This window comes from Cottoperca gobio, chromosome 8 (genome assembly GCF_900634415.1).
Source record: "Cottoperca gobio chromosome 8, fCotGob3.1, whole genome shotgun sequence".
Taxonomy (NCBI): domain Eukaryota; kingdom Metazoa; phylum Chordata; class Actinopteri; order Perciformes; family Bovichtidae; genus Cottoperca; species Cottoperca gobio.
In genome coordinates, this window is record NC_041362.1 from 15,782,323 (window position 1) to 15,802,955 (window position 20,633).

The window sequence follows — 20,633 nt, forward strand, 5'->3', positions numbered from 1 at the left end:
CTAAAGAGCCAAATCCCTCCAGCCCTTATCCCTGCCCACCCAGCTCTCCCTCAACTTTTAAGGGGTCGTACCATACTTTACAATCCTGACAAAAGGTTTGTTAAGCCTATAATTTTGTATAAGTAATGCATTTACTTGAACTTCATTTAAAGTCATATCTGTATTACTGGGTCCTAGTCTCATCTTCATTATCACCATAATTGTAATTTTCTAAAGTCTGTTTGTTGGAAGTTTCCACAGACACTTGAATACATTAATTGAGCTTTCAAATGAATTCCCTTTGCCAACTAAACAGCATCACTACTATACTTGCTCGTTCAATTTTGGTCGTGATAATGCAACAATGCTATTAATATTACGTATTTATTATTATGAAGCAGTTAAAAAAATCTAAAACTCTGAATATAAATAAGAAATGGAAATCAGAGATGTGGGAGGGTTAATGTGGGCAACTAAGAATTGTGAGATTATTGATGATATAGCCTACACAATTGAAGTATATTGATTGTTGGAAATGATGTGGGAATAAGAGCATAACCATAAAAGGATGCACAAAATAAAAAGGCCTAATCAGGGGCATCTTTGTTCTTACTAGTGTAGAATACAGTACCTAAAACAAAAGCAAAACTGAAGATCTAAAATCCTCACTTAAGAGTCTGATCTTTACGGGCACGCCCACGCTTCCGGGACGCGAGCCCGTAACGTTATACCCGTTAAGGACATGACGTCAGTACGTGCTTGAGCCTGCCCGAAAATGCTCTCCCGTGTTGTTGGATTTCGAAAGAGCGCAGGACTTTGCGATGAAATAACACATTTTTACCCGTGAAGAAAACAAAAACAAATCGCATGTTTTTAAACTTAAGTTATTCGCGTTCCCATTAAGTGGCGAAACGGTGTTTTTGGGGCACTCCAAGGGGAAGTTTGTGTGATCGTTTTTCCCGGAGTGATGTCGAATCCTGGGACTCGGAGGAACGGGTCCAGCATCAAAATCCGACTGACAGGTAAAAAAACGACACCGAAAGAAAGCGCTTACGGTGCATGTTTTAACTGGAGCTCAAATGTTTCACATACAAACCACTGTTGTAAAGTGTTGTCATTAGCAAACCTAACAAGACACTACGACGTGTCTTTGATGCTCTCGGCTCTGCTGTTTGCCCAAACATCCGGTTTTTGTGTGGCAAACACAGCAGCACAAGTGCTAGCTTGTTAGCTGAGATGCTAACCAAATTACCGAGAGGACAGTCAAGAAGCTGTTCACTATCAATGTGGGTTTCACAGCATGAGACAGCCGACTAGTCGGTTGCTTACAGGTCATTTTAAATACCGACTCCTGAACGCCACGTTTAGAAACTTTACCAATTGCTAACACTTGTTTCCCAACCAGCTAGCGTTAGCTTATAGTAACATTGTAGTTACCGTTGACCGCTAACGCTTGCTAGCTACACCCATTTTTTGGGTTGACCAGCCGAACCCGTCGCTTGACCTGAATGCGACGAGCTCTGTACCCAGGATTTAAGCTAATGTTGAACTACAGCCTCTATGAAAAGCAGTCTCTCGGTAGATTTGACATGCTAGCCTAGATTACCCATGAGTATGGATTGGCATTTTGCTGCTGTGTCAGCTGTAGCAAGACATGTGTCTCGTTTTAACTTATCTTTACCCAGAGAAGCTTGACACGTTTGCTCTTTTGGGCATCCTGTAATCTATTCAAATATTTTGTTCGTTTTAGGGTCAGACACTTCTCTGTAGGGCACATTGAAGTCTCTCTTTTTCTTTCTCTCTCACACACGGACACAGCTGGAACAATGGTTTTTACTGTAGCTAATGTAACCCCACTGGGCACCCAGGGGCCTCTATTCAAATGGAAATGACCACTCTGTGCCGCTGGGCAGACGCCTTGTCCTTCTTCTGATTCAAAGTTGAGCAAACACACACCAAAATGTGCTTGCCGGTAGACTAAATATTTTCTTCTTTGGGTCTGTATGCACCAGTGCAGGAGGGCACATCAAGTGTATGATTGTGACGGATGTTTTTTTTTTTTTGTAAGTGTCGATGAAGTGCCACATGCTGTCTGTTTATTTTCCTTCTCTGTCCCTCTTTTTCTGAAACTGGATCTCAAGACAGTATTTTGGATTACTGACAAAAGATAGGCTCAGATCTGACATGTCTTCCCTTATTTAGCTTATTTCAGTTATATGTCAAGTTTATCTGTACTTGCCATTTACACTTACAGTGTCTAATTTTGCTATCCACACTTACAGCAGCAACATTTCCTGGTCTAGTGCAAGCCCTCTAAGAAAAAACTCCAATAACATACAGTAAGAGACATGAGTTAAAAAACAAACAAGAAAGTAATTGATTGATTAATTGACAATGAAAATAATCCTTAGCTACAGCCCTAGTTGGAAGAAATACAGTAATTGTATTATCATCCATCAGTATTATAATAGCTTCAGTACTAGCATAGTAAATTCAATATTAGTTATGTGCTAAAATAAGAAGTACATTATCAGTCAGTTGTTTCAGATGAGCCAAGCTGAAAGAAAGTAGTGAAAGTGTGTGTGGGTGTTTTAGACTGTGGAGGGTGTGTGTTTATATGTGTGTTACCAGTCACTCATTATTTCAGTTTAGATGCAAACAGAGGTTATTGCCCCTGACTGTGCTCCGCCCCCACAGGTATGAATGGAATTCTAATTGGGTGAGGAATGTGTGATGAGCCAATGGGAGGGCAATGCTGCCCGGCTGGCCAGCACTGTGTTTAGTCTGTCAGAGAGAGGGGTTGTTTGGCCTACATCAGAAAGGCCTGTGTGTCTGTGGCAGGGACGCAGACAAAGACCAGGCACTTTCTGGTTTAGGACTGTGTATTAAACCGAAATACTTTTTTGAAATTGTGTCCGTAGTACAGAGTTTCAACACTGTCAAGTACTGAAAGTGGGATCCAAATGCTTGATCAAAATGTTGGTTATTTATTATATGATACGGTGTTTCTCGTTTTAAGTAATATTTATAACTTTTTTTGTTAGGGCTGAACAATTAATCGAAATTTGATTAAAATCGCGATGTGTCCTCCTGCCATTTTCAAATCACCGAAGACGCAAGAAAAAATGGTGTTTTCGTTTGGGAATGAAAGAGCTTTATTGTGAAAAAACATACCGTTTAATGCATGAAAGACTCAGTGATTCAACAGGATAATGTTAATTCGCTCATGGTATCAACATGTGCTGCTCAGGTTTTGTTTCCTTGCAAGTCAGATTGAACGACTGATTTGCCCAAGTGCCATCACAGGGCAGCGTCAGGAAAGCAGGTGACTTGGGATAGAGCTGGAAAGGGGGTAGAGTAGTGAGAGAGTGAGGAATAACTAAAGAAAAAAATAATAGAAAAAGGAAAGGACACAAAAGAGCAGCTCAAGTGTAAGATAGAGATCGAGAGTGGAAAAGGGGGAATCATGCTTACTTAGGAAGCAGTATAAGCACTTCTAATCCTCTCACTTACTGAGCTGGCAGCGTGTGCAGAAACACACATATACACTCACTAAAGCACATGAAGTAAAAGTAGAAATTGAGAATGGAGAGACTGGGAATAGGACAACAATCCTTAAACAAGCGCATCGATGAGAGAGATACAGAACAATTTTGTTTTATGGTTATTTATCAATACGTGAGTACATTTTTAACCTACATTTTTGTATTTGTGTGTCAGTGAGCACAAGAGACCGGTTTGTAATCGTGTGTGTGTGTGTCTAGATGCCGGTGCAGGGCATGTTATTAAGTAGGTGAGATATTTGCTCACGTGCCCGCTGGCCGCCGTCTTTGTTTTGCTGAGAGGAGAAGGTTACACAGGAAGTGACATCGTTGTAATCTCAGACAGGTCACTGTACTTCACTTGTAAACCTGTGAGTGCTGTACTGTGTAGTCTGAAGGATCTTAGTATTCATACTTTTTTGGCTCAATTTGTGAACATCACAAGTATTAATTTCAATGAACAGATAGCTCATTGCACCGTAGCATCTTTTCCAAAGAACTCAACCATTATCTTTGATTTAAGAAGCTTTAACGAGCTTCTAAGATTCTGCAGTTTTATGGTTTCTGTCATTACCTGAAGAATAGCAAGTGCTCTCTGAGCTAAATTGCAAAATATTTGAGGTAGATGGTTGATTGTGCTAAGAAAATGTTGTGGCTTCAAATTCTTAGAGTTGCCAGCATGGTGGGACACAGGTAGCTCCCTCTTTCTAAATCTCCATTGAAATGTTTCTGCTTGTTCCCTCCAGATTGAATAGAATTCTTCCCCTGCTAGCTCTCTCTCCAGCACTCAGGTTAAAAAAAGAAAAGAAAAAGAAAGGACATAAATGCCAAAAAAAGAAAGCGGCAGCGGGGAAATTGAGAACCAGCTGAGCTGTAGCTCAGTGTGTGTCTTTACCAGCCGTGACCTTGACAGAATGAGGAATTTCCTGAGACGCTGAGAAAGGGCCTGCCACACATTCAGTGCCACAGAAGAGCTGGTCAAGAGGTGGAAAAAGAGATGGGGTGAAATTAGGGGTGTCCCTTCCTTTGTCTCTGGCAAGAGATTGAAGGATGAGAGGGGTGGATAGCAAAGCAGTGACAGTGACAGAGAAAGTCTTCCTCTACTGCTTGTCTGAAAGAAGAAGGGGCAAATTAGAAATTTGATTCTCTCCCACTCCAGCTGTGTTTTCTTTCATTGTGTCTGTGTAGAAAAGATGAGGTCTGACTGTGGAATGTGTGAGTCAGGAGGAGGAGGAGGAGGAGGAATGGAAGGGGTTCGATGAGGAAGAGAGAAGGATATCCTGCAGCCATTCTCCACGGGTTAATCACAGGAAATAAACGAACGCCAAGCCAGGCACATCTACGCCACCACACAGTCACCACATCCTAAACCACTGGCTGGCTGACTAACTTCCTAGATGGCTGTCTGGGCCAAACCCAGATCATGCAAGATTTAATTGGGCTCCAAAGCTATTATAACAGTTCAGGTGGTGTAGCAAATCAGTTAGGAGGACCATTTTGAATAGATCATTAGATGCCTCTGTGTGTCTGAGCCAAGACAACCCTAACGATCTTAATCCGTTCAATTTTGTCAATACAGCCCCACCATTGTTCAATGAGCATAGATTTTAATTAGCATTTCAATTAACAATTATTTTAATTATTGGTTCATTAGGGCTGTGTTTTGCTTAAAAAATTACGATAGCAATACTAGTATCCTTAAAATGATTCCGATACCAAGTGAGTACTTAATTTGATACCTTTTTTCCCCTTTTTCCTTCATTTGATACCCATTATGGAAGCATTCAGTTTGGCAGAATGCCACCACAACTCTTCACAATACAAATGATTTTTTACAAAAAAAGACTTTGAAAGTGTTCTTATTGTTAAAATATTTATTTATACCACACTTGACTTCAGCACACCACTGACTGTACGGGTTGTAGCTGCTGCAGCAGTCACACGTCGCATTAAATTAAAGAACGCTTGTTGTGATTGGCTGCGATCAAAACCATACAAAAGTAATTGTGTTTTTCTAGATCTGGGTACAAAAAGGATTTAATGCAAACAAACATCAATACCTGACATAGATACCCAGCCCTATTTATTAATCAGCATATTACTTTCTTGATTAATCTCTTTTGTCAAAAATAAATAAATAATAAAAACAATCTTTTTAATTTAGAATGATTAAAACACAGAAAAGCAACTAACCCTCACACAGGAACCCATTGGCATTTTAACCTAAGAAAATAACTAAATCATAATTGATTATCAAAATAGAATAACTGATTAGTCAACTAGTTGTTTCAGCTCCAATTGTCATGCATGAAACTTAGTTTAAAGCGCTGGTAGAGATGCACAGGAGGAAACAGAGCCTGCAGACATTTGAACTAATTTAGGAGATGACAGTCTCCACCTCCAAGCCCGCTTCCACCCGTCTGACTGAATAAAGATGATTGACATGATATAGTTACACATTTCACCTCATTGCTCAGATGGGCTCCCATTATGTTTTTTTATATCTTGAAAGACCGGAGAAATGGGGTCAAAGGTATTTCTTTAAAAATGTTCGGTCACATTCTCCCACTAGTTTCAGGCCACCAAACACGACAAATGTTCTCCATTACCTGCCAGTCAATCTTGAGAGGTACCTGGTGAGAGGTACATGCCTTAAAGGAGGAATCCAAATGGTATTTTAGCACCACAATGCAAGTGTTGGTGACGCCCCGGTGTACCTCATATCTACATTTTTGACTGATATTGCAATTATGATATTATTCACAACATTTAAGGGAATGATAATTTTTGCATCGTTATTCTAATTTTCATTGAAAAATATATTAATATGATCATTGTGTGGAATTTTTGCGTCAACACTGCACCTTCCTGCGAAGTGGATATTGCACTAGTCCATATTGTGATATCAATAAAATTCTGCTTACCGGTACTTATCAGCCTTATAATGAGCCGAACATTAACGAGGAAACATTATGATGATGCTGCTCCAGAAATGTGTTCTGCTTATACATTGAAACTAATCACCAAGTTTTGCTGTCAATCATCTTTCTATGGAATAAAGGTTTCCTAGAAGATAGCTGTGGTGCATAATGTGTTGCAGGCAGGCACACAGTCTGACTTCTTCTCCAGCCATGATACTACCTCTGTCACCTATACATAAACACCAAAACTGTATTGCATAGTTTAATATTTTGATATCTTATAAAGCAAAACTATAAATGGAAATATTTCGTGTAAAGAATGAACCATCTACTTTATTCAAAGTGTAAATCGGTCTTTATCGGTAATCCTCGTGAAATATGGGTTTAAGATGCTGATCAAGAAATCACGTTCTTCCCAAATAGTTTCTGTTCCTTTCTTACACCCAGAGCTAATTCATGTACATGTTTATGTACAATCTCTGACCACATAATGTTCCCAACAATGGGCTTAAAAGCTGATATTTAAAGCTGGACATTTACACATGCAGTGTAAATATTATTCACGTTGCAGTCACCTTTTTGAGTGCATTACATCAGCCTTGATGCAAACATGCAGCTTGTTTTTGTTCAATGCCCACACTGGCCTATAATCAAGCCCGGTACTTGTGACTGACTGGACATGTTTTTTTTTTAAGAATTAGTTTTTTGTGTTTCAGCTGTGTTTTTTAAAGCTTTACGGCAGATCTCACTGAGCTGACCTAGAATGAAATACGCCAGCTCCAATAACAAGACATTGCACACACACAATAAACTAAAGACTTATCACACACTTACAAATTCTCGAAGGTTAGGGTCAGTATGAGCTTTGCTCTCTGGATCCACAAAGATGATGTGGCAGAGAAGGCACCCTGCCACTCTCACTGTGGGCGGCCTGTGGGTGGGTGTGTGTGAGTTTGTGTTGTGCAGCGATCCTGACACTAGCCCAGGGGTCGGCAACCTTTACCACTCAAAGAGCCATTTGGACCCGTTTCCCACAGTAAAGAAAACACTGGGAGCCACAAAACCCTTTTGACATTTAAAATGAAATAACACTGCATATAACGTTTTTTTTGCCTTTATGCTATGTATAAACAAACTATAATGTGTTGCATTTATGAAATCAATGAACGACTGCAGAGAAAACAAAATTACATTTCTGCATGCAACAAAACATTTTGAGCTCCGAAAAAAAGACGTTGACGTTGGGTTGAAGGTTACTTTCAAGTAAAATACTCAATGTCTATTTGAGTCCTTCTTGTATTTGTGAGAAAAAAACGCTGAACTTAAATTATCCACCGTCAGCAAACCAAAAATGCCGTCCTCTCTCTGTGTGCCGTCATCCTTTTACTGGCGCGTACAGTCAGCTGTCAACCTGAAAAATAAAAGGACTATTTCACTGAACAATGAAAAAATATGAATATGTGCAAAATAATAGGCAATTAAAATATTTATCATACTTGGTTAATGTGATTTCTGCTCCTGAACCTCAGCGCACAGCGTCTGCACATCAGGGCTGTATGCCGTCACCTTCATCTTCACACAGGATCGTAAGCTGTCATCTGTGAGGCGTGCGCGATGTTTGCTTTTAATAAAGTTCACGTTGGAGAACACCTGCTCACATACATATGTGGATCCAAAGATCGACAGGACTGCATACTTTTTCATGTTCACATAAACGACGGGGATAGCATTCCAAGTTTCGAACATAAGTTGGTCCGTTTTGGGCAGGTTTTCAATATCACGCCATTTGTGATTCTGAGCAAGAACGGCCTTCTGACGGGCAACATCTTCAAGGTCTGCTGTCAAGCGTTTAAACTTGGACACCCATATGTCTTTGTCGGCTATGTCGGCCAGTTCCATCTCAAGATCAGGTTGACTCACACCTGCCAATGCAGTCGTATTATTATATATTCTCCATCTGTGAACAGGCTTCCCGTGCCTGACTATTTCCTGAGCGGCTACAAAACTCGCATATGTACTTGAATTTGCAGACTTCATCCACTTCTTGAAGTGATTTTTACTCAGATCAACCTTCCGCATCAGTTCCGAAACGGCTTTTTTTCTCTCATCTCCATCCGGATATTTTTGAGCAAAGGCTGCGTGTTTATTCTGGAAATGTCTTGCGACATTTAACTTTTTGTTGTTTCCTAGTTTCTCATTACATATTAAGCATACTGGTAAACCAGTCTCGTCAGCAGTGAAAGCAAATGAATCTGTCCACGTACCATTGAACGTTCTGTTTTCTTCAGACACTTTTCTCTTCTTAGAATTCTCCATAGTTGTCCTACCTGGGATTCCAAAAGTTCAAGAAATCGCGCGCTGGCGGGTGTCGCACATTGGCGGTTGTGACGCATAGTAACAGCGTAACAGCGACATAACATTTTTTAACACGTTTTATTTAGATGTTACAAGATCACCATAATCTTCAAATTGAGAATTACATTTTAAAAACGAACAAACTAAAATAAAATGCATTTTAATTAAATACTCATTAATTATTTTCAAAAGCCACAGGGAGCCGCATCAGAGGGATGAAAGAGCCGCATGCGGCTCCGGAGCCGCGGGTTGCCGACCCCTGCACTAGCCTATACTTTACTGCTCATTCTTGTCTTGCACGTCACATAAGTTCTCTCGCTCATTACCATCCTCTGGCATTCATATATTATCCTAAGCAGCATTCTTCCTCCGCACAGTTTTTTATGTGCACCAGCATAGCTCTATACCAGCCTACACACTGAGAGATCATTTACATGTTTGTGCGAGCGGCATTTTGTTCATAATGATTTTCTCTTTCGCAGTATTATGTGCCAAGAACCTCGCAAAGAAAGACTTCTTTCGTAAGTATCTACATCGTGCTCATTTTCATGGGAATGAAGTTTACGTTATGACGACTGGTATACGTAATGAGATGAGTGTTTCAATAAGGGTCTGTGTGTGCCATCAAAACCAGCATTGTAAACAAATTAGCGTTGGTGTCACTCAGTCGCATCATATGCATTTCCACCTTATCCTCAGGGGTCTTTTCTTTCCACCAGTTTCACCTCTATGATTACATTATGCACCACCAACCAAATACAATATGCTGTTATTGGGTTAGAGCTTTTCAGACTGCAGGCCAGTCTCAGCAAAGGTACAGATAAGAAGAAACAATTGCTAAATGACTGCAGTAATAGAAAGCTTAACTTTGTTTGGAGATATGTTATCTGCAGCACTTAAGCCAACTATAGATATTCTTTCTGATTGATCGTGGGGGGTGCAAACTATTAATTTGAGCTGTGTGTGCGTGCAGGCCTACCAGATCCATTTGCCAAGGTTGTGGTGGACGGATCAGGTCAATGCCACTCCACAGACACAGTCAAGAGCACACTGGACCCCAAATGGAATCAGCACTACGACCTGTGAGTCTCCTGCACCACACTCGCAACTATTACACATTTACTTTTTGAGTGTTTTGTCTCGTCACAATGTAACAAACTATATAAAAATGTGGTTATTTTATCTTCAAATGGTTGTGTCCCCTGCCACATAAGAACAAACGTGGGGTGCTAAAATGAGGGCTTGTCTTAGAATAAGGGACACGTTATATTTGAGCTATATGATACTTCCTACAAGTTTTTTTTATATTCATCTAATAGTTGGGTGACACAACTTTAGATTGTTCAGATTTCTAGACAGAAGACATTCACACTGATACTAGACTGTTGATAGACACGGAGTAGACACTTGAGAAATCTGTTTTTTAGCTACATTGGAAAGACAGACTCTATCACGATCAGCATATGGAACCACAAAAAGATCCATAAACGACAGGGGGCGGGCTTCCTGGGCTGCATACGACTGCTTTCCAACGCCATCAGCAGGCTAAAAGACACAGGATGTAAGTCTTTCTTTTCTTTTTAAATGCACATAAATGCAAATCACAGATGTTAATTAAACAGGAAAAGCTCTCGGTTTACGTTTCCTTTCTCCTCTTCTTCCAGACCAGCGTCTAGATCTATGTAAACTGAATCCCTCGGACAGTGACGCAGTGCGGGGGCAGATAGTAGGTAAGAGCTGGACACACGGATACATCATCTGTACAAATGACCCCGTCGCCTCTCGCCCTGTGTAACTTTTGTTTGACTACGTGCATATTCTGCCCTCCCGCTCTGTATCACTGTCATCTCTCTGACCCTAACCACCTGCTTGTTTTCAGTGAGTTTACAGACGCGAGACCGCATCGGCAGCGGAGGCCCTGTGGTGGATTGCAGAGGACTGTTGGAAAATGACGGGTGAGTGCGCTGCCAGAGCCACATAATAACACTAAGAGACTGTCACACACGGACACAAACTGACTTGTTGTCGCATAGTTGAATGTAAAATGATGTTCCATAGATTATTCTGTGTCACTTTCTCAGTTGTAAGTTTTCGAGAAAAGTGTTGAAAAGCCACCGTCTTGTTTGTCACAGTGGGGGCTTTTAGGTCGTTTTCAGACCTGCAGTTCATTTGCTTTGTTTTCAATTCGGGCACTTTAGTTATACAATTATTGCATTTTCCCCTTGTGTTCACATGGCAAAATTCAAAAGCGGTCTAAAAGTTGTAAACAAATACCATTACCAGGAGGATTTATAAAGGTAGTTGTTTTGGATTGATGGGTCGATAACGCTCCGACTGCAAACAAAGTGCTCCAGAGTTCGAGTGGAAGCAAGTCGAAACCTCCCTCTCTAGGCGATCTCAGCACGCTTGTTTTGCACCACATCAGAGTGTCATTGCTGTGTTCACATATGCACAAACGAACTGAACCTGGCGCTGAAACGCTCCAGATATCAAAACAACTGGTCTAGGTGTGAACCCTAACCCTAACACCTAATAAAGAAACAGACAGAATTACTTTTCAAGCAATGAAAAAAACATTGAAATTCTTTAAAATGTAGCAAGACTCTAAATACTTTTTCATGAGGGGTTGAACGCTGTCTTCCTGAAGCTATTCCCACATTTAGCTCAAAAGTTCATAGTCATGAAACCATTCAGTGACCCCCCCCCCCCCATGTTCTGTATGGAAGCACTTGCATTTATTTATTCAGGTTCAGGTTTTATTTGTGAACATTGTGTAAACGGATTAATTTCAGTCTTATGCCAATACCGAGACTCTTCTTCATCGTGTTGGGATCCCATGCGAAGTTGGACCGAGACGTATTTTGGGTGCTTGTTGTGTCACAAGATCACTTTAGTCATAGTTACCATTTTTTTGTTCCTTTCCCAATCTCAAAGTGTAACTCAAATTAAAAACTAAAAGCAGGTGACTTATCATGTGCTTTAGGAAAACAGAGAATATGACATCAGTGTCGTTCGTGTGTGCAGGCCTGTGTTTGAGGGATGCTTCAGTGAAGAGCCTCTTCCCTACTCCGACCCCACTGGTGCGGCGGGGGGCGGGAACTGTCGGCTTGACTCACCCAGTCAAGAGGGCCGTCTTCAGACGCAGCGAATCAGAGGGCAGGACTCGAGAGGCCACGGCCACACCCCTCAGAACAGACCTCATGGGCACCAACCGCCTGACCTGCCAGAGGGATACGGTCAGTCAAACATTACTGTTGATATTTAACCATATTCTCATGTTGTATTTATAAAGTCATGCAACATCCTTTCTTACTCGTTCTTCTTTTTAAAACAGAACAACGAACAACAGTGCAGGGCCAGGTGTACTTTCTTCACACGCAGACGGGTGTTAGCACCTGGCACGACCCTCGGATACCACGGTACGTTTACACCCCACTTCACTCGTGTCTAGTCCACGCATAACCTGAAATGACATGAGCCTCGAATAAACCCCACTGACGATTTAAGTCATTGCAGCAGCAGAGGAGGAGGAAGTGGAGAAGAATATAACCACACATGGGTTATATAGCGGATTATACAGCAAATAAAGTGCATCTTTGTAATTATATGTAATTTAACGTATTTCTCTCCATTTAGAAATATATATTTAGGTATTTTGTATAAAAACAGGCTCCTACTTAGGCTTTGTACAAAGTCTTGAAATTTAAAATATAAACTAAAAATCTTTTAATATTCTAAATGAAACGATCCCACCGTCACATTTGTTTGTTGTTTCTCACACCAGACGCGGAGGGGAACAAAGCTAACTAAGAATCATGATAAAAACATACAATCAAAGTTAATATGAACAGCTGGTCAAATAAACTAAGTGAGAACATGCATTGATTGCTGTGGGTATAAAGAAATTCTGTAAACTAAATCTTTTGCAATTGTATATTTTATAGTAACAATTCAAATGTGACGATAAAGGCTTCGAGAATCTGAATTTCACCTTTACCTTTTGTGACCCGGCGATCCCGGCCGACATTACAGTCTTTCAGAGGCTGTAGCGGGCTGAAGTTGCAGGTATCATATGGAACTCAAAAGGCTAGCTTGTCGGGAGGGAGACTAAATAATGCTCCATAGCGAGGCTAAATTAGTTATTTCTGAATAATAAGCTAATTGTATTTAAAATATTAACTTAAAATAGTTTTTTTTATCTCATTTGAGTGCAACAAAAAATGAGATTTTACATATGAATGGAGAGACAGAAATATACCTATTAATATTGTCAAGTTGATTTCAAACATAAGTCTTAATATGCATTAGTTCTTCTGTGGAAAGATGGTTTCTCTGTAGAAGTCTTCTAAAGCGGTACATTTATTTTCACAAAGTGTGCAGCAGCTCTGTTATTTTGTTCTGCACTAATTGCACCAACAGATTAGGGGGAAATCACCAGGTCATTTTCTTCGGCCCCTGGCGCCTGGGTTTAGTTCAGTATGAGGGGTTAAGAACAGTATGCAGGGTCAGAATAGTTAGTAGTCTGGTAGAAGGCTGTAGTCTCACCAAGTTGAATTGTGGGTGCAGTGGATTTATGCTGCTTGCTGAAGTCGGGTTACTTGTCTCTGGTGCAGGGACCTGGCCAGTGTGAGCTGTGAGGAGCTCGGGCCGCTTCCGGTGGGCTGGGAGGTCCGGAGCACCGTGTCGGGCCGGATCTACTTTGTGGACCACAACAACCGAACAACACAGTTCACAGACCCGCGCCTACACACCATTATCAGGTACACGCATCCACACGCATTTGAAATACTTTCATGATCCCTCATGGCAAGATCAAGCTACACCTGCAAGATCATGACACATACCAAATAAAACTAATCTGTGGTTAATCTCTCACGGCTGAAGTCAGACTGGTTCTGAACATGACCTACTAACAGTCATCAGCCCTGTTAATAACGCTGACTCGTGTGTATACAGAAATGTGGGCTTATAGATTTAGCTGCTCTGCACATGCACGGCGTGTAATCCATTCTGCTCTTTTTTTTTTCTTTCTGTCAACTCTTCATCTGACCGTCTGTCATGTTGTCTCTTCCCTGTCCTCCTCTACATCTTCCCACCTCCAGCCAGCAATCCCAAGCGAAGGAATCCTCACAAGCCCCCCAGATGGACGTGGGGGGTGAGGAAGGGGGAGTTGTCGGAGTGGGCATAGGAGGAGGAGGTGGAGATGGAGACGTGGCGGCACGCTACGAGAGAGACTTGGTCCATAAATTGAAGCTGCTCCGCCACGAGCTGTCCTTGCAGCAGCCTCAAGCAGGACACTGTCGCATAGAGGTGTCCAGAGAGGAGATCTTTGAGGTGGGTGCAACGTTTCTCTCCCATGAACAGCACACAACCAAACAATTATGTAGAGCTATAAAAACAGTGTGGAAAGAGTGGGTAGCTCCTGTGAAAGTTTACATTCATACAGACACATCCACTCTCCTCCAGACTCGTACAGCTGTCACAACAACCTATTCGTTCTCTGGAGAACAAAAGCAGCACTGATGGTGCACATTAAAAAACTGTTTAACAGAACATCAATGATCTAAAGAGCTGTGTTGTGGGTCACTAATTGTTTCTTTTGTGCGCGGTTATGTATTAATGGTGTGTGTGTGTGTGTGTGTGTGTGTGTGCGTGTGCGTGCGTATAGGAGTCATATCGGCAAATAATGAAGATGAGGCCCAAAGACCTGAAGAAACGTCTGATGGTGAAGTTCAGGGGAGAGGAGGGCCTGGACTATGGTGGGGTGGCCAGGTAATCTTCTGTTCACATCTCTGAGCACTTCTGTGTTTCTTGTAGGCTTTTCATTTAATGTCTGCAAACTTGTCCAAACATTACAATTTGCTTCTTTCATAAGTCACATGCCATGAGTTCATCTTTTATCTCCCTGCTAAGTTGAGTTCAAGTGGTATACAGTCGTTTTTGTTTTTATAGCTAAACAAATCAGAATTATGATACAGTTGAAAGCACTATATGAAAATCAAGTAATTCAAAACTAAAGGAAAAGATGTTTTTAAAGTGAAATACATTACATCATACTCTACTATATGAATTTCCCACTTCATTTCCAGCTTCTTAAAGAATACGACATTCCAACAGCCTATTCTCCCCACTCTGCACTTGTCTTACATTGTAGTACATTTCTTTCCTTTTACATAAAGTTAGGGAACTTACCTGGTGCAGGCTGTAGTTGGTTAACTGCTGCTCCAGAGCCTCCACAGGGGATTGGGCATAAAACAACTTTTTGTGGTATTTCTGGGTTAAAGGAATGATTCAGATTTTTTTTGAAGGGGGGTTTTATGAGGTACTTATCCATAGTCAGTGTACCTACAGTAGATGACGGGCGGCACGCCCCCAGTTTGTAAAAAAACAAGCAGACAGGAGTACCGGCACGGAAGCTCAGCAATGTACTGCTGTGGACAGGGGCAGCAGCTAAATGTTTTAGCCACCTAAAGAAACAGCAATTTAAGTGTCCGCTATATTTAGAATAATTTCACAGCTTCACATGTCAGACAGCGCTCTCTGACGTGGACTATATGCTCTCTTCAAAGCCACAAGACTCCTTTTACAAAAACAGTCATTTAACCTCGCAGAACACGGGAGTTGCTGGTCTACCGCTGCTGATCGTTTAGTTTGTTTGTGTTGTGAAACCTTTGTCACCAAAGTCGTACAATAACACAAACAAACTAACTGATCGAGGCAGAGGTAGACCAGCAACTCCCGTGTTCTGCGAGGTTAAATTACTGTTTTTTCTCAATTGAGTCTGGTAGCTTCCATGCCAGTAGCCCTGTCCGTTTCGCCAAACTCGGGGCTTGCAGACCGTATTATCTACTGTAGGTAATACACTGACTATGGATAAGTTCATCATACAACCCCACTTCAAAAAACCCGCACTATCCCTTTAATACTTCTACATCTATTCATTAAAACTGCTATGAGACACGCATACTACATCATATAAGTTGTACGTTTTTTTTTTTCCTTCAGTTTTCTCATTGTTTAATGATTTATGAAATCTGTTGCAAAGTTTCTCAGTGAGTTTTGAACATTTGTTAACAATGCGCTGGTTGTCTGTAGGGAGTGGCTGTACCTGCTGTGTCATGAAATGTTGAACCCCTATTACGGCCTGTTCCAGTACTCCACAGACAATATCTACACACTACAGATCAACCCCGACTCCTCCATCAATCCTGTGAGTACACACACACACACACACACACACACACACACACACACACACACACACACACACACACACACACACATTAAACTCTTGACGGTCGAGCAGATTAAGGAGATTCTCTCTGACCCTTACGTGTCTGTCCCTGTACGTCTCTCTGTCTGCGTTACTTTCTTTCAGGACCACCTGTCATATTTCCACTTTGTTGGCCGTGTTATGGGCCTGGCAGTTTTTCACGGCCACTACATCAACGGGAGCTTCACGCTGCCCTTCTACAAACAGCTGCTAGGCAAACCCATCCAGCTCAACGACCTGGAGACCACCGACCCGGAGTTGCACAAGAGTCTCGTCTGGATATTGTGAGCAAATGCACCTGCATACAAATCAAGTCAATCTGACAGCAGAGCGCATTTCATCATGAACAATTTCTTACTTCATGTTCTGTCACCTTTTGTGGATATGAATAGATTTTGCATTTCATTGTTAACTTGTTGTTATGCTCTTTGTGCAGAGAGAACGACATCACTTCAGTCCTCGACCACACATTCTGCGTGGAGCACAATGCCTTCGGGAAGTTCTTACAACATGAACTCAAACCTAATGGCCGCAATATCCCCGTCACTGAGGACAACAAAAAGGAATACGTAAGGTAATAAGAGTGAGACTGTTATGCGCCACCTTTTTTAATGTTACACAAACTATGCCCTTGACATAAAGTGTAAACAATATACTGTCTTGTCAGCAGAAAGGGCTGTTGTGCACGATACTTTAGAGAGTTTATTACAGTGTACTTATTGGGCCTGCACGATGTGCGTTTGTTTCTTTCAGACTTTATGTGAACTGGAGGTTTATGCGAGGAATTGAAGCTCAGTTTCTGGCACTGCAGAAAGGATTCAGTGAGCTCATCCCCCAGCACCTCCTCAAACCTTTCGACCATAAAGAACTTGAGGTACATGCGGCGTCCCGTTCTTCTTATTTGTCTTTTTGAAGTCTTAAATCATTGGTTTGCCATGCTACCTTTGCTTCTTATTAATATAATGCTTTGCCTCTTCACCCTCACCCCTCCGCCCCACTCCTCAATCCTCCTTCAGTTGATCATCGGTGGACTGGGGAAGATAGATCTCGCAGACTGGAAGACTAACACCCGCCTCAAGCACTGCACAAGTGAAAGCAACGTGGTGCGGTGGTTCTGGCAGGCAGTGGAGGCCTTCAGTGAAGAGAGGAGAGGACGCCTCTTGCAGTTCGTCACAGGATCCACCAGAGTCCCCTTACAAGGGTTCAAAGCGCTGCAGGGTGGGTCATGGACTGGCTTAGAAAACACACACATACTGTACTCACATCAATTGCTATGTTCTTTAGATGCTAACATTTGGTCTGCTTATTCAATTCATTTTTTTTCCCTGATGAATGATATAAAAGAGTTCTCACACATACTAGCAGAATAATAACAAAGGACAATTACACAAAAGGCGTTCCAGGAAACAAACCCTGTTTACTGCGTTTGAGCCTGTTTATGGTACACTTTGAGGACATTTTACTCGTGTATACACATCCTAACAAGAACATGTAGGAGATGGTGATATATATTAATCTGACAATTATTTCTCGGGTTAATCAGTTAATTGTTTGGTCTATAATATGTCAGAAAATAGTGAAAAAGTCCACGGTGATGTCTTAAAGGAATAGTTGTGCCAAAAACAATACAAATGGTATAATGTAATCACCTCCCTAGGCTCTCTATGGTCCCAGAAAATGTTTACTATCAATTGGCGTTGAGCAGAGTGGAGCATCCAAAAAATGAAGGCAGATCAGTGCAAACTCAATGCTGCACTGGAACGTCCTGAATGTTTTTCAGGCATTTTATAACTTGTTTTGCTGTCTTTCATTCAGCTTCTGTCGAAGTCTGTTTGCATTGACGTGCTTTTGGATTTTGGGTGCTTTTCTCTCTTTAATTCATTCGGGAAAAAAAAGGTCTAGGAAGGCGAGTGCTATTTACAATTTATAATTTCCGGTAAACTATTCCTTTTTTATAGTGCCTCGTTTTGTCCGACAGTCCAAAACCCAAAGATATTACGTTTACTATAAAGTTCGACAAACGACAGCATTACATCTTCCCATTTGAGAAGCTAGAATGGTTTCCAATTAATTCTGTTGTTAACCGACTAATCAATTAATCAACTACTGGGCGCAGCCGTAGATTTCAATTGTACACTGCTTGCTTGTATCTAATCCAGATTTGCGTCTGTTATTTCTCAGTATCGGCCGACGATGAGTCCTCATTCCACGTTTATATTATTCAACACGCTGGTAGCCTGCAGCTGCACATTGCACACTTAACCCACAAACTTTTACTAAAGTTTACAAAACCATTTCCGTCGTAACAATGAAGACCCGTTTGGGTCAGGATCAGGGGCAGCCACGTTTGCTGCCCAGCGTGAACAAAATGGTGAAGTCCTAATGCATCCACACATTTTTAGACAGTTTAATGTGCAGCTGTACAAATGACATCCTCTAATTTATTTGGAAAACTTTGAGATCTGATGTGAGCTTTTACTGTAAAGACTGTTGAGTGTTCTGTGTACCAGAGTAGAGCAGTGATAACTAGAATGTATGTGTGTAAGGTTCTACAGGTTCTGCAGGACCAAGGCTCTTCACCATCCATTTGATAGACGCCAACACAGACAACCTGCCCAAGGCTCACACGTGGTGAGGACACGTAAAAGAAAAAGATGGTTTTCTCTTCTTACATTTGCAGAAGAGTCACTAATTGTCCATTTCTGTCTCCAGTTTTAACCGGATAGACGTCCCTCCCTACGAGTCTTACGAGAAGCTCTATGAGAAACTGCTGACTGCTGTGGAGGAGACCTGCGGCTTCGCTGTGGAGTGACGAACCCGCAACCAAACCAACATACACACAGTCACTCTTGCACTTGTACACAGACTATTTGACTTTTTACATGATACACACACACACACACACACCTATACAATATCGAGTATACGCGGAGTATACAGAGCGGCCAAGCATCACAAGAACACACTGTCTCTTGCCACCTCCTCGCCACCGAACTGTTGGGGGGTTAAAGGAGGAAGCACAGCAGGAGAGGAAAAGATAAAACAAACAAAAAAACAGACAAAAAAATATTTTAAAGTTTTTCAAATGTTTTGAAGAAGCATTTTTATCCTTCAGTTTTAACAAGCTATGATGTCATTCTTCAGAATGTCTACCGCCACGAATTGGCTCCCAACACGCTCGAGTCAACGGACAGAATTGGCCAATCACATGCGAGCCTGCGAACAGAGACTTTGAAATCAGACATGTGAAGAAACAAGGCGGAGACTGATTGTCTTTCTGTCTGACAAGCTGATTGACTAGTATTCATGCTTTATGTTTAACCACTGTCGTGTATCAGAACGTGTGCATGTACGTGTGATAGTGTGTGAGACTGCGAGTGAATGAGACTGTATTTGTGTGTGTGTGTGTATGTGAGAGCGTATGTGTGAGTGCATCAGGCATGGGCACCCGGTTCCGCTGTAAAAATGATCAAATGAGCCTGCTCCTCTGTTTTGGTAACTTTTTGCCTCCTTCCGTTTGTATCTGCGACCACTCTGATCCACTCTGATATTTTATTATTTATTACTAAGTGATTACTGACCAAGCTGCTATATGCTCTACAAAGAGCCCACACTAATCTCCTTATCACCCCTTCTACCAGAGTTGAAGGGTCAATTCACTTACAATTCAAGTAATCCACAAAGTGGGTTTTATTGAATTTTGTTACTTTTTCTTTTCTTTTTTTTTTTTTTACATTCATATTATTGCGGAGAAATACTCTTGTCAGTGTATGAAAACTGTTTTAATGTGTTGGTGTTTTAAATACCATGTTACACTGACGTGAAAGGGATTGATCCTCCCAGCCCTGATTTTACAATCTTAACTCTACTGACGTTACGCAGAGGTCCGAGGGCTTGACCTGGATATTTAACTAAATGAGCCACAAGGATGGAAAGAAGGAGTCAGCTTCAGGAATTTTCTGGTTGTATGTGACATGTATAATAAAATCTCATAAGCCTTTCATACATGTTTCATCATCCATTTCACCATCTTCTTTCTTTTTTTTTTTCTTTCTTTGTGGCCCTGATGTTTCTCTTTTTTTCCATAGCCTGGATGTTAGAAAAAGTAGTCCTCGTCCTCAAGACCACCATGAATGAACAAAGTCCTCTTTGCAGTCATTAATCCTCCAACGAAGTGAATGAAATCTAAAACCTAAATGTTGAGCGAGTAATGTGGAAACAGTTGGGATTTGTTGTAGATTGATTATTGAAGACTGTTAAGCAGTATCATTTCAATCTGCATTTTCTAGGTTCTGAGTTCACTGTGTAATGGATGCAAGAGTATTGTAACTTACTATGTACTAAACATTTATGAAAAAATACAATGTAAATAAGATTATATTAAAAGAAATTAAATTGAAAATAAATTCCTTGTCTTGTGTGCATTATTCTATGACTATCCAAATCAATTAACATTAATATTCTCTGTATATAAATGTATCTAATAAACCATGATGTAATTTTTACATACTGTTGGTAGGCAGAGGAGGCAAGTCAGTGTTATTTTTCATCAACCTTTCCAAC

The 20,633-nt window shown here is 41.2% G+C and overlaps 1 protein-coding gene across 2 annotated transcripts; it reads left to right on the plus strand.

Annotated features, from left to right (window-relative positions):
* The first annotated feature begins 726 nt into the window (after nt 1-726).
* Nucleotides 727-20,476, plus strand: smurf1 (SMAD specific E3 ubiquitin protein ligase 1). Of its 2 annotated transcripts, none has more exons than XM_029438489.1 (18): nt 727-1,001; nt 9,280-9,318; nt 9,771-9,879; nt 10,225-10,358; nt 10,462-10,527; nt 10,677-10,752; nt 11,822-12,033; nt 12,132-12,216; nt 13,411-13,557; nt 13,900-14,131; nt 14,466-14,569; nt 15,893-16,007; nt 16,176-16,354; nt 16,507-16,644; nt 16,824-16,944; nt 17,087-17,288; nt 18,617-18,701; nt 18,783-20,476. In XM_029438489.1, the coding sequence occupies exons 1-18, from the start codon at nt 947-949 to the stop codon at nt 18,880-18,882; spliced, it is 2,199 nt and encodes a 732-aa protein (XP_029294349.1). In that variant the 5' UTR covers nt 727-946; the 3' UTR covers nt 18,883-20,476. The 2 variants fall into 2 exon arrangements, with proteins under 2 accessions (XP_029294349.1, XP_029294350.1); XM_029438490.1 differs by having other exon boundaries at nt 18,626-18,701.
* Nucleotides 20,477-20,633: the final 157 nt, after the last annotated feature.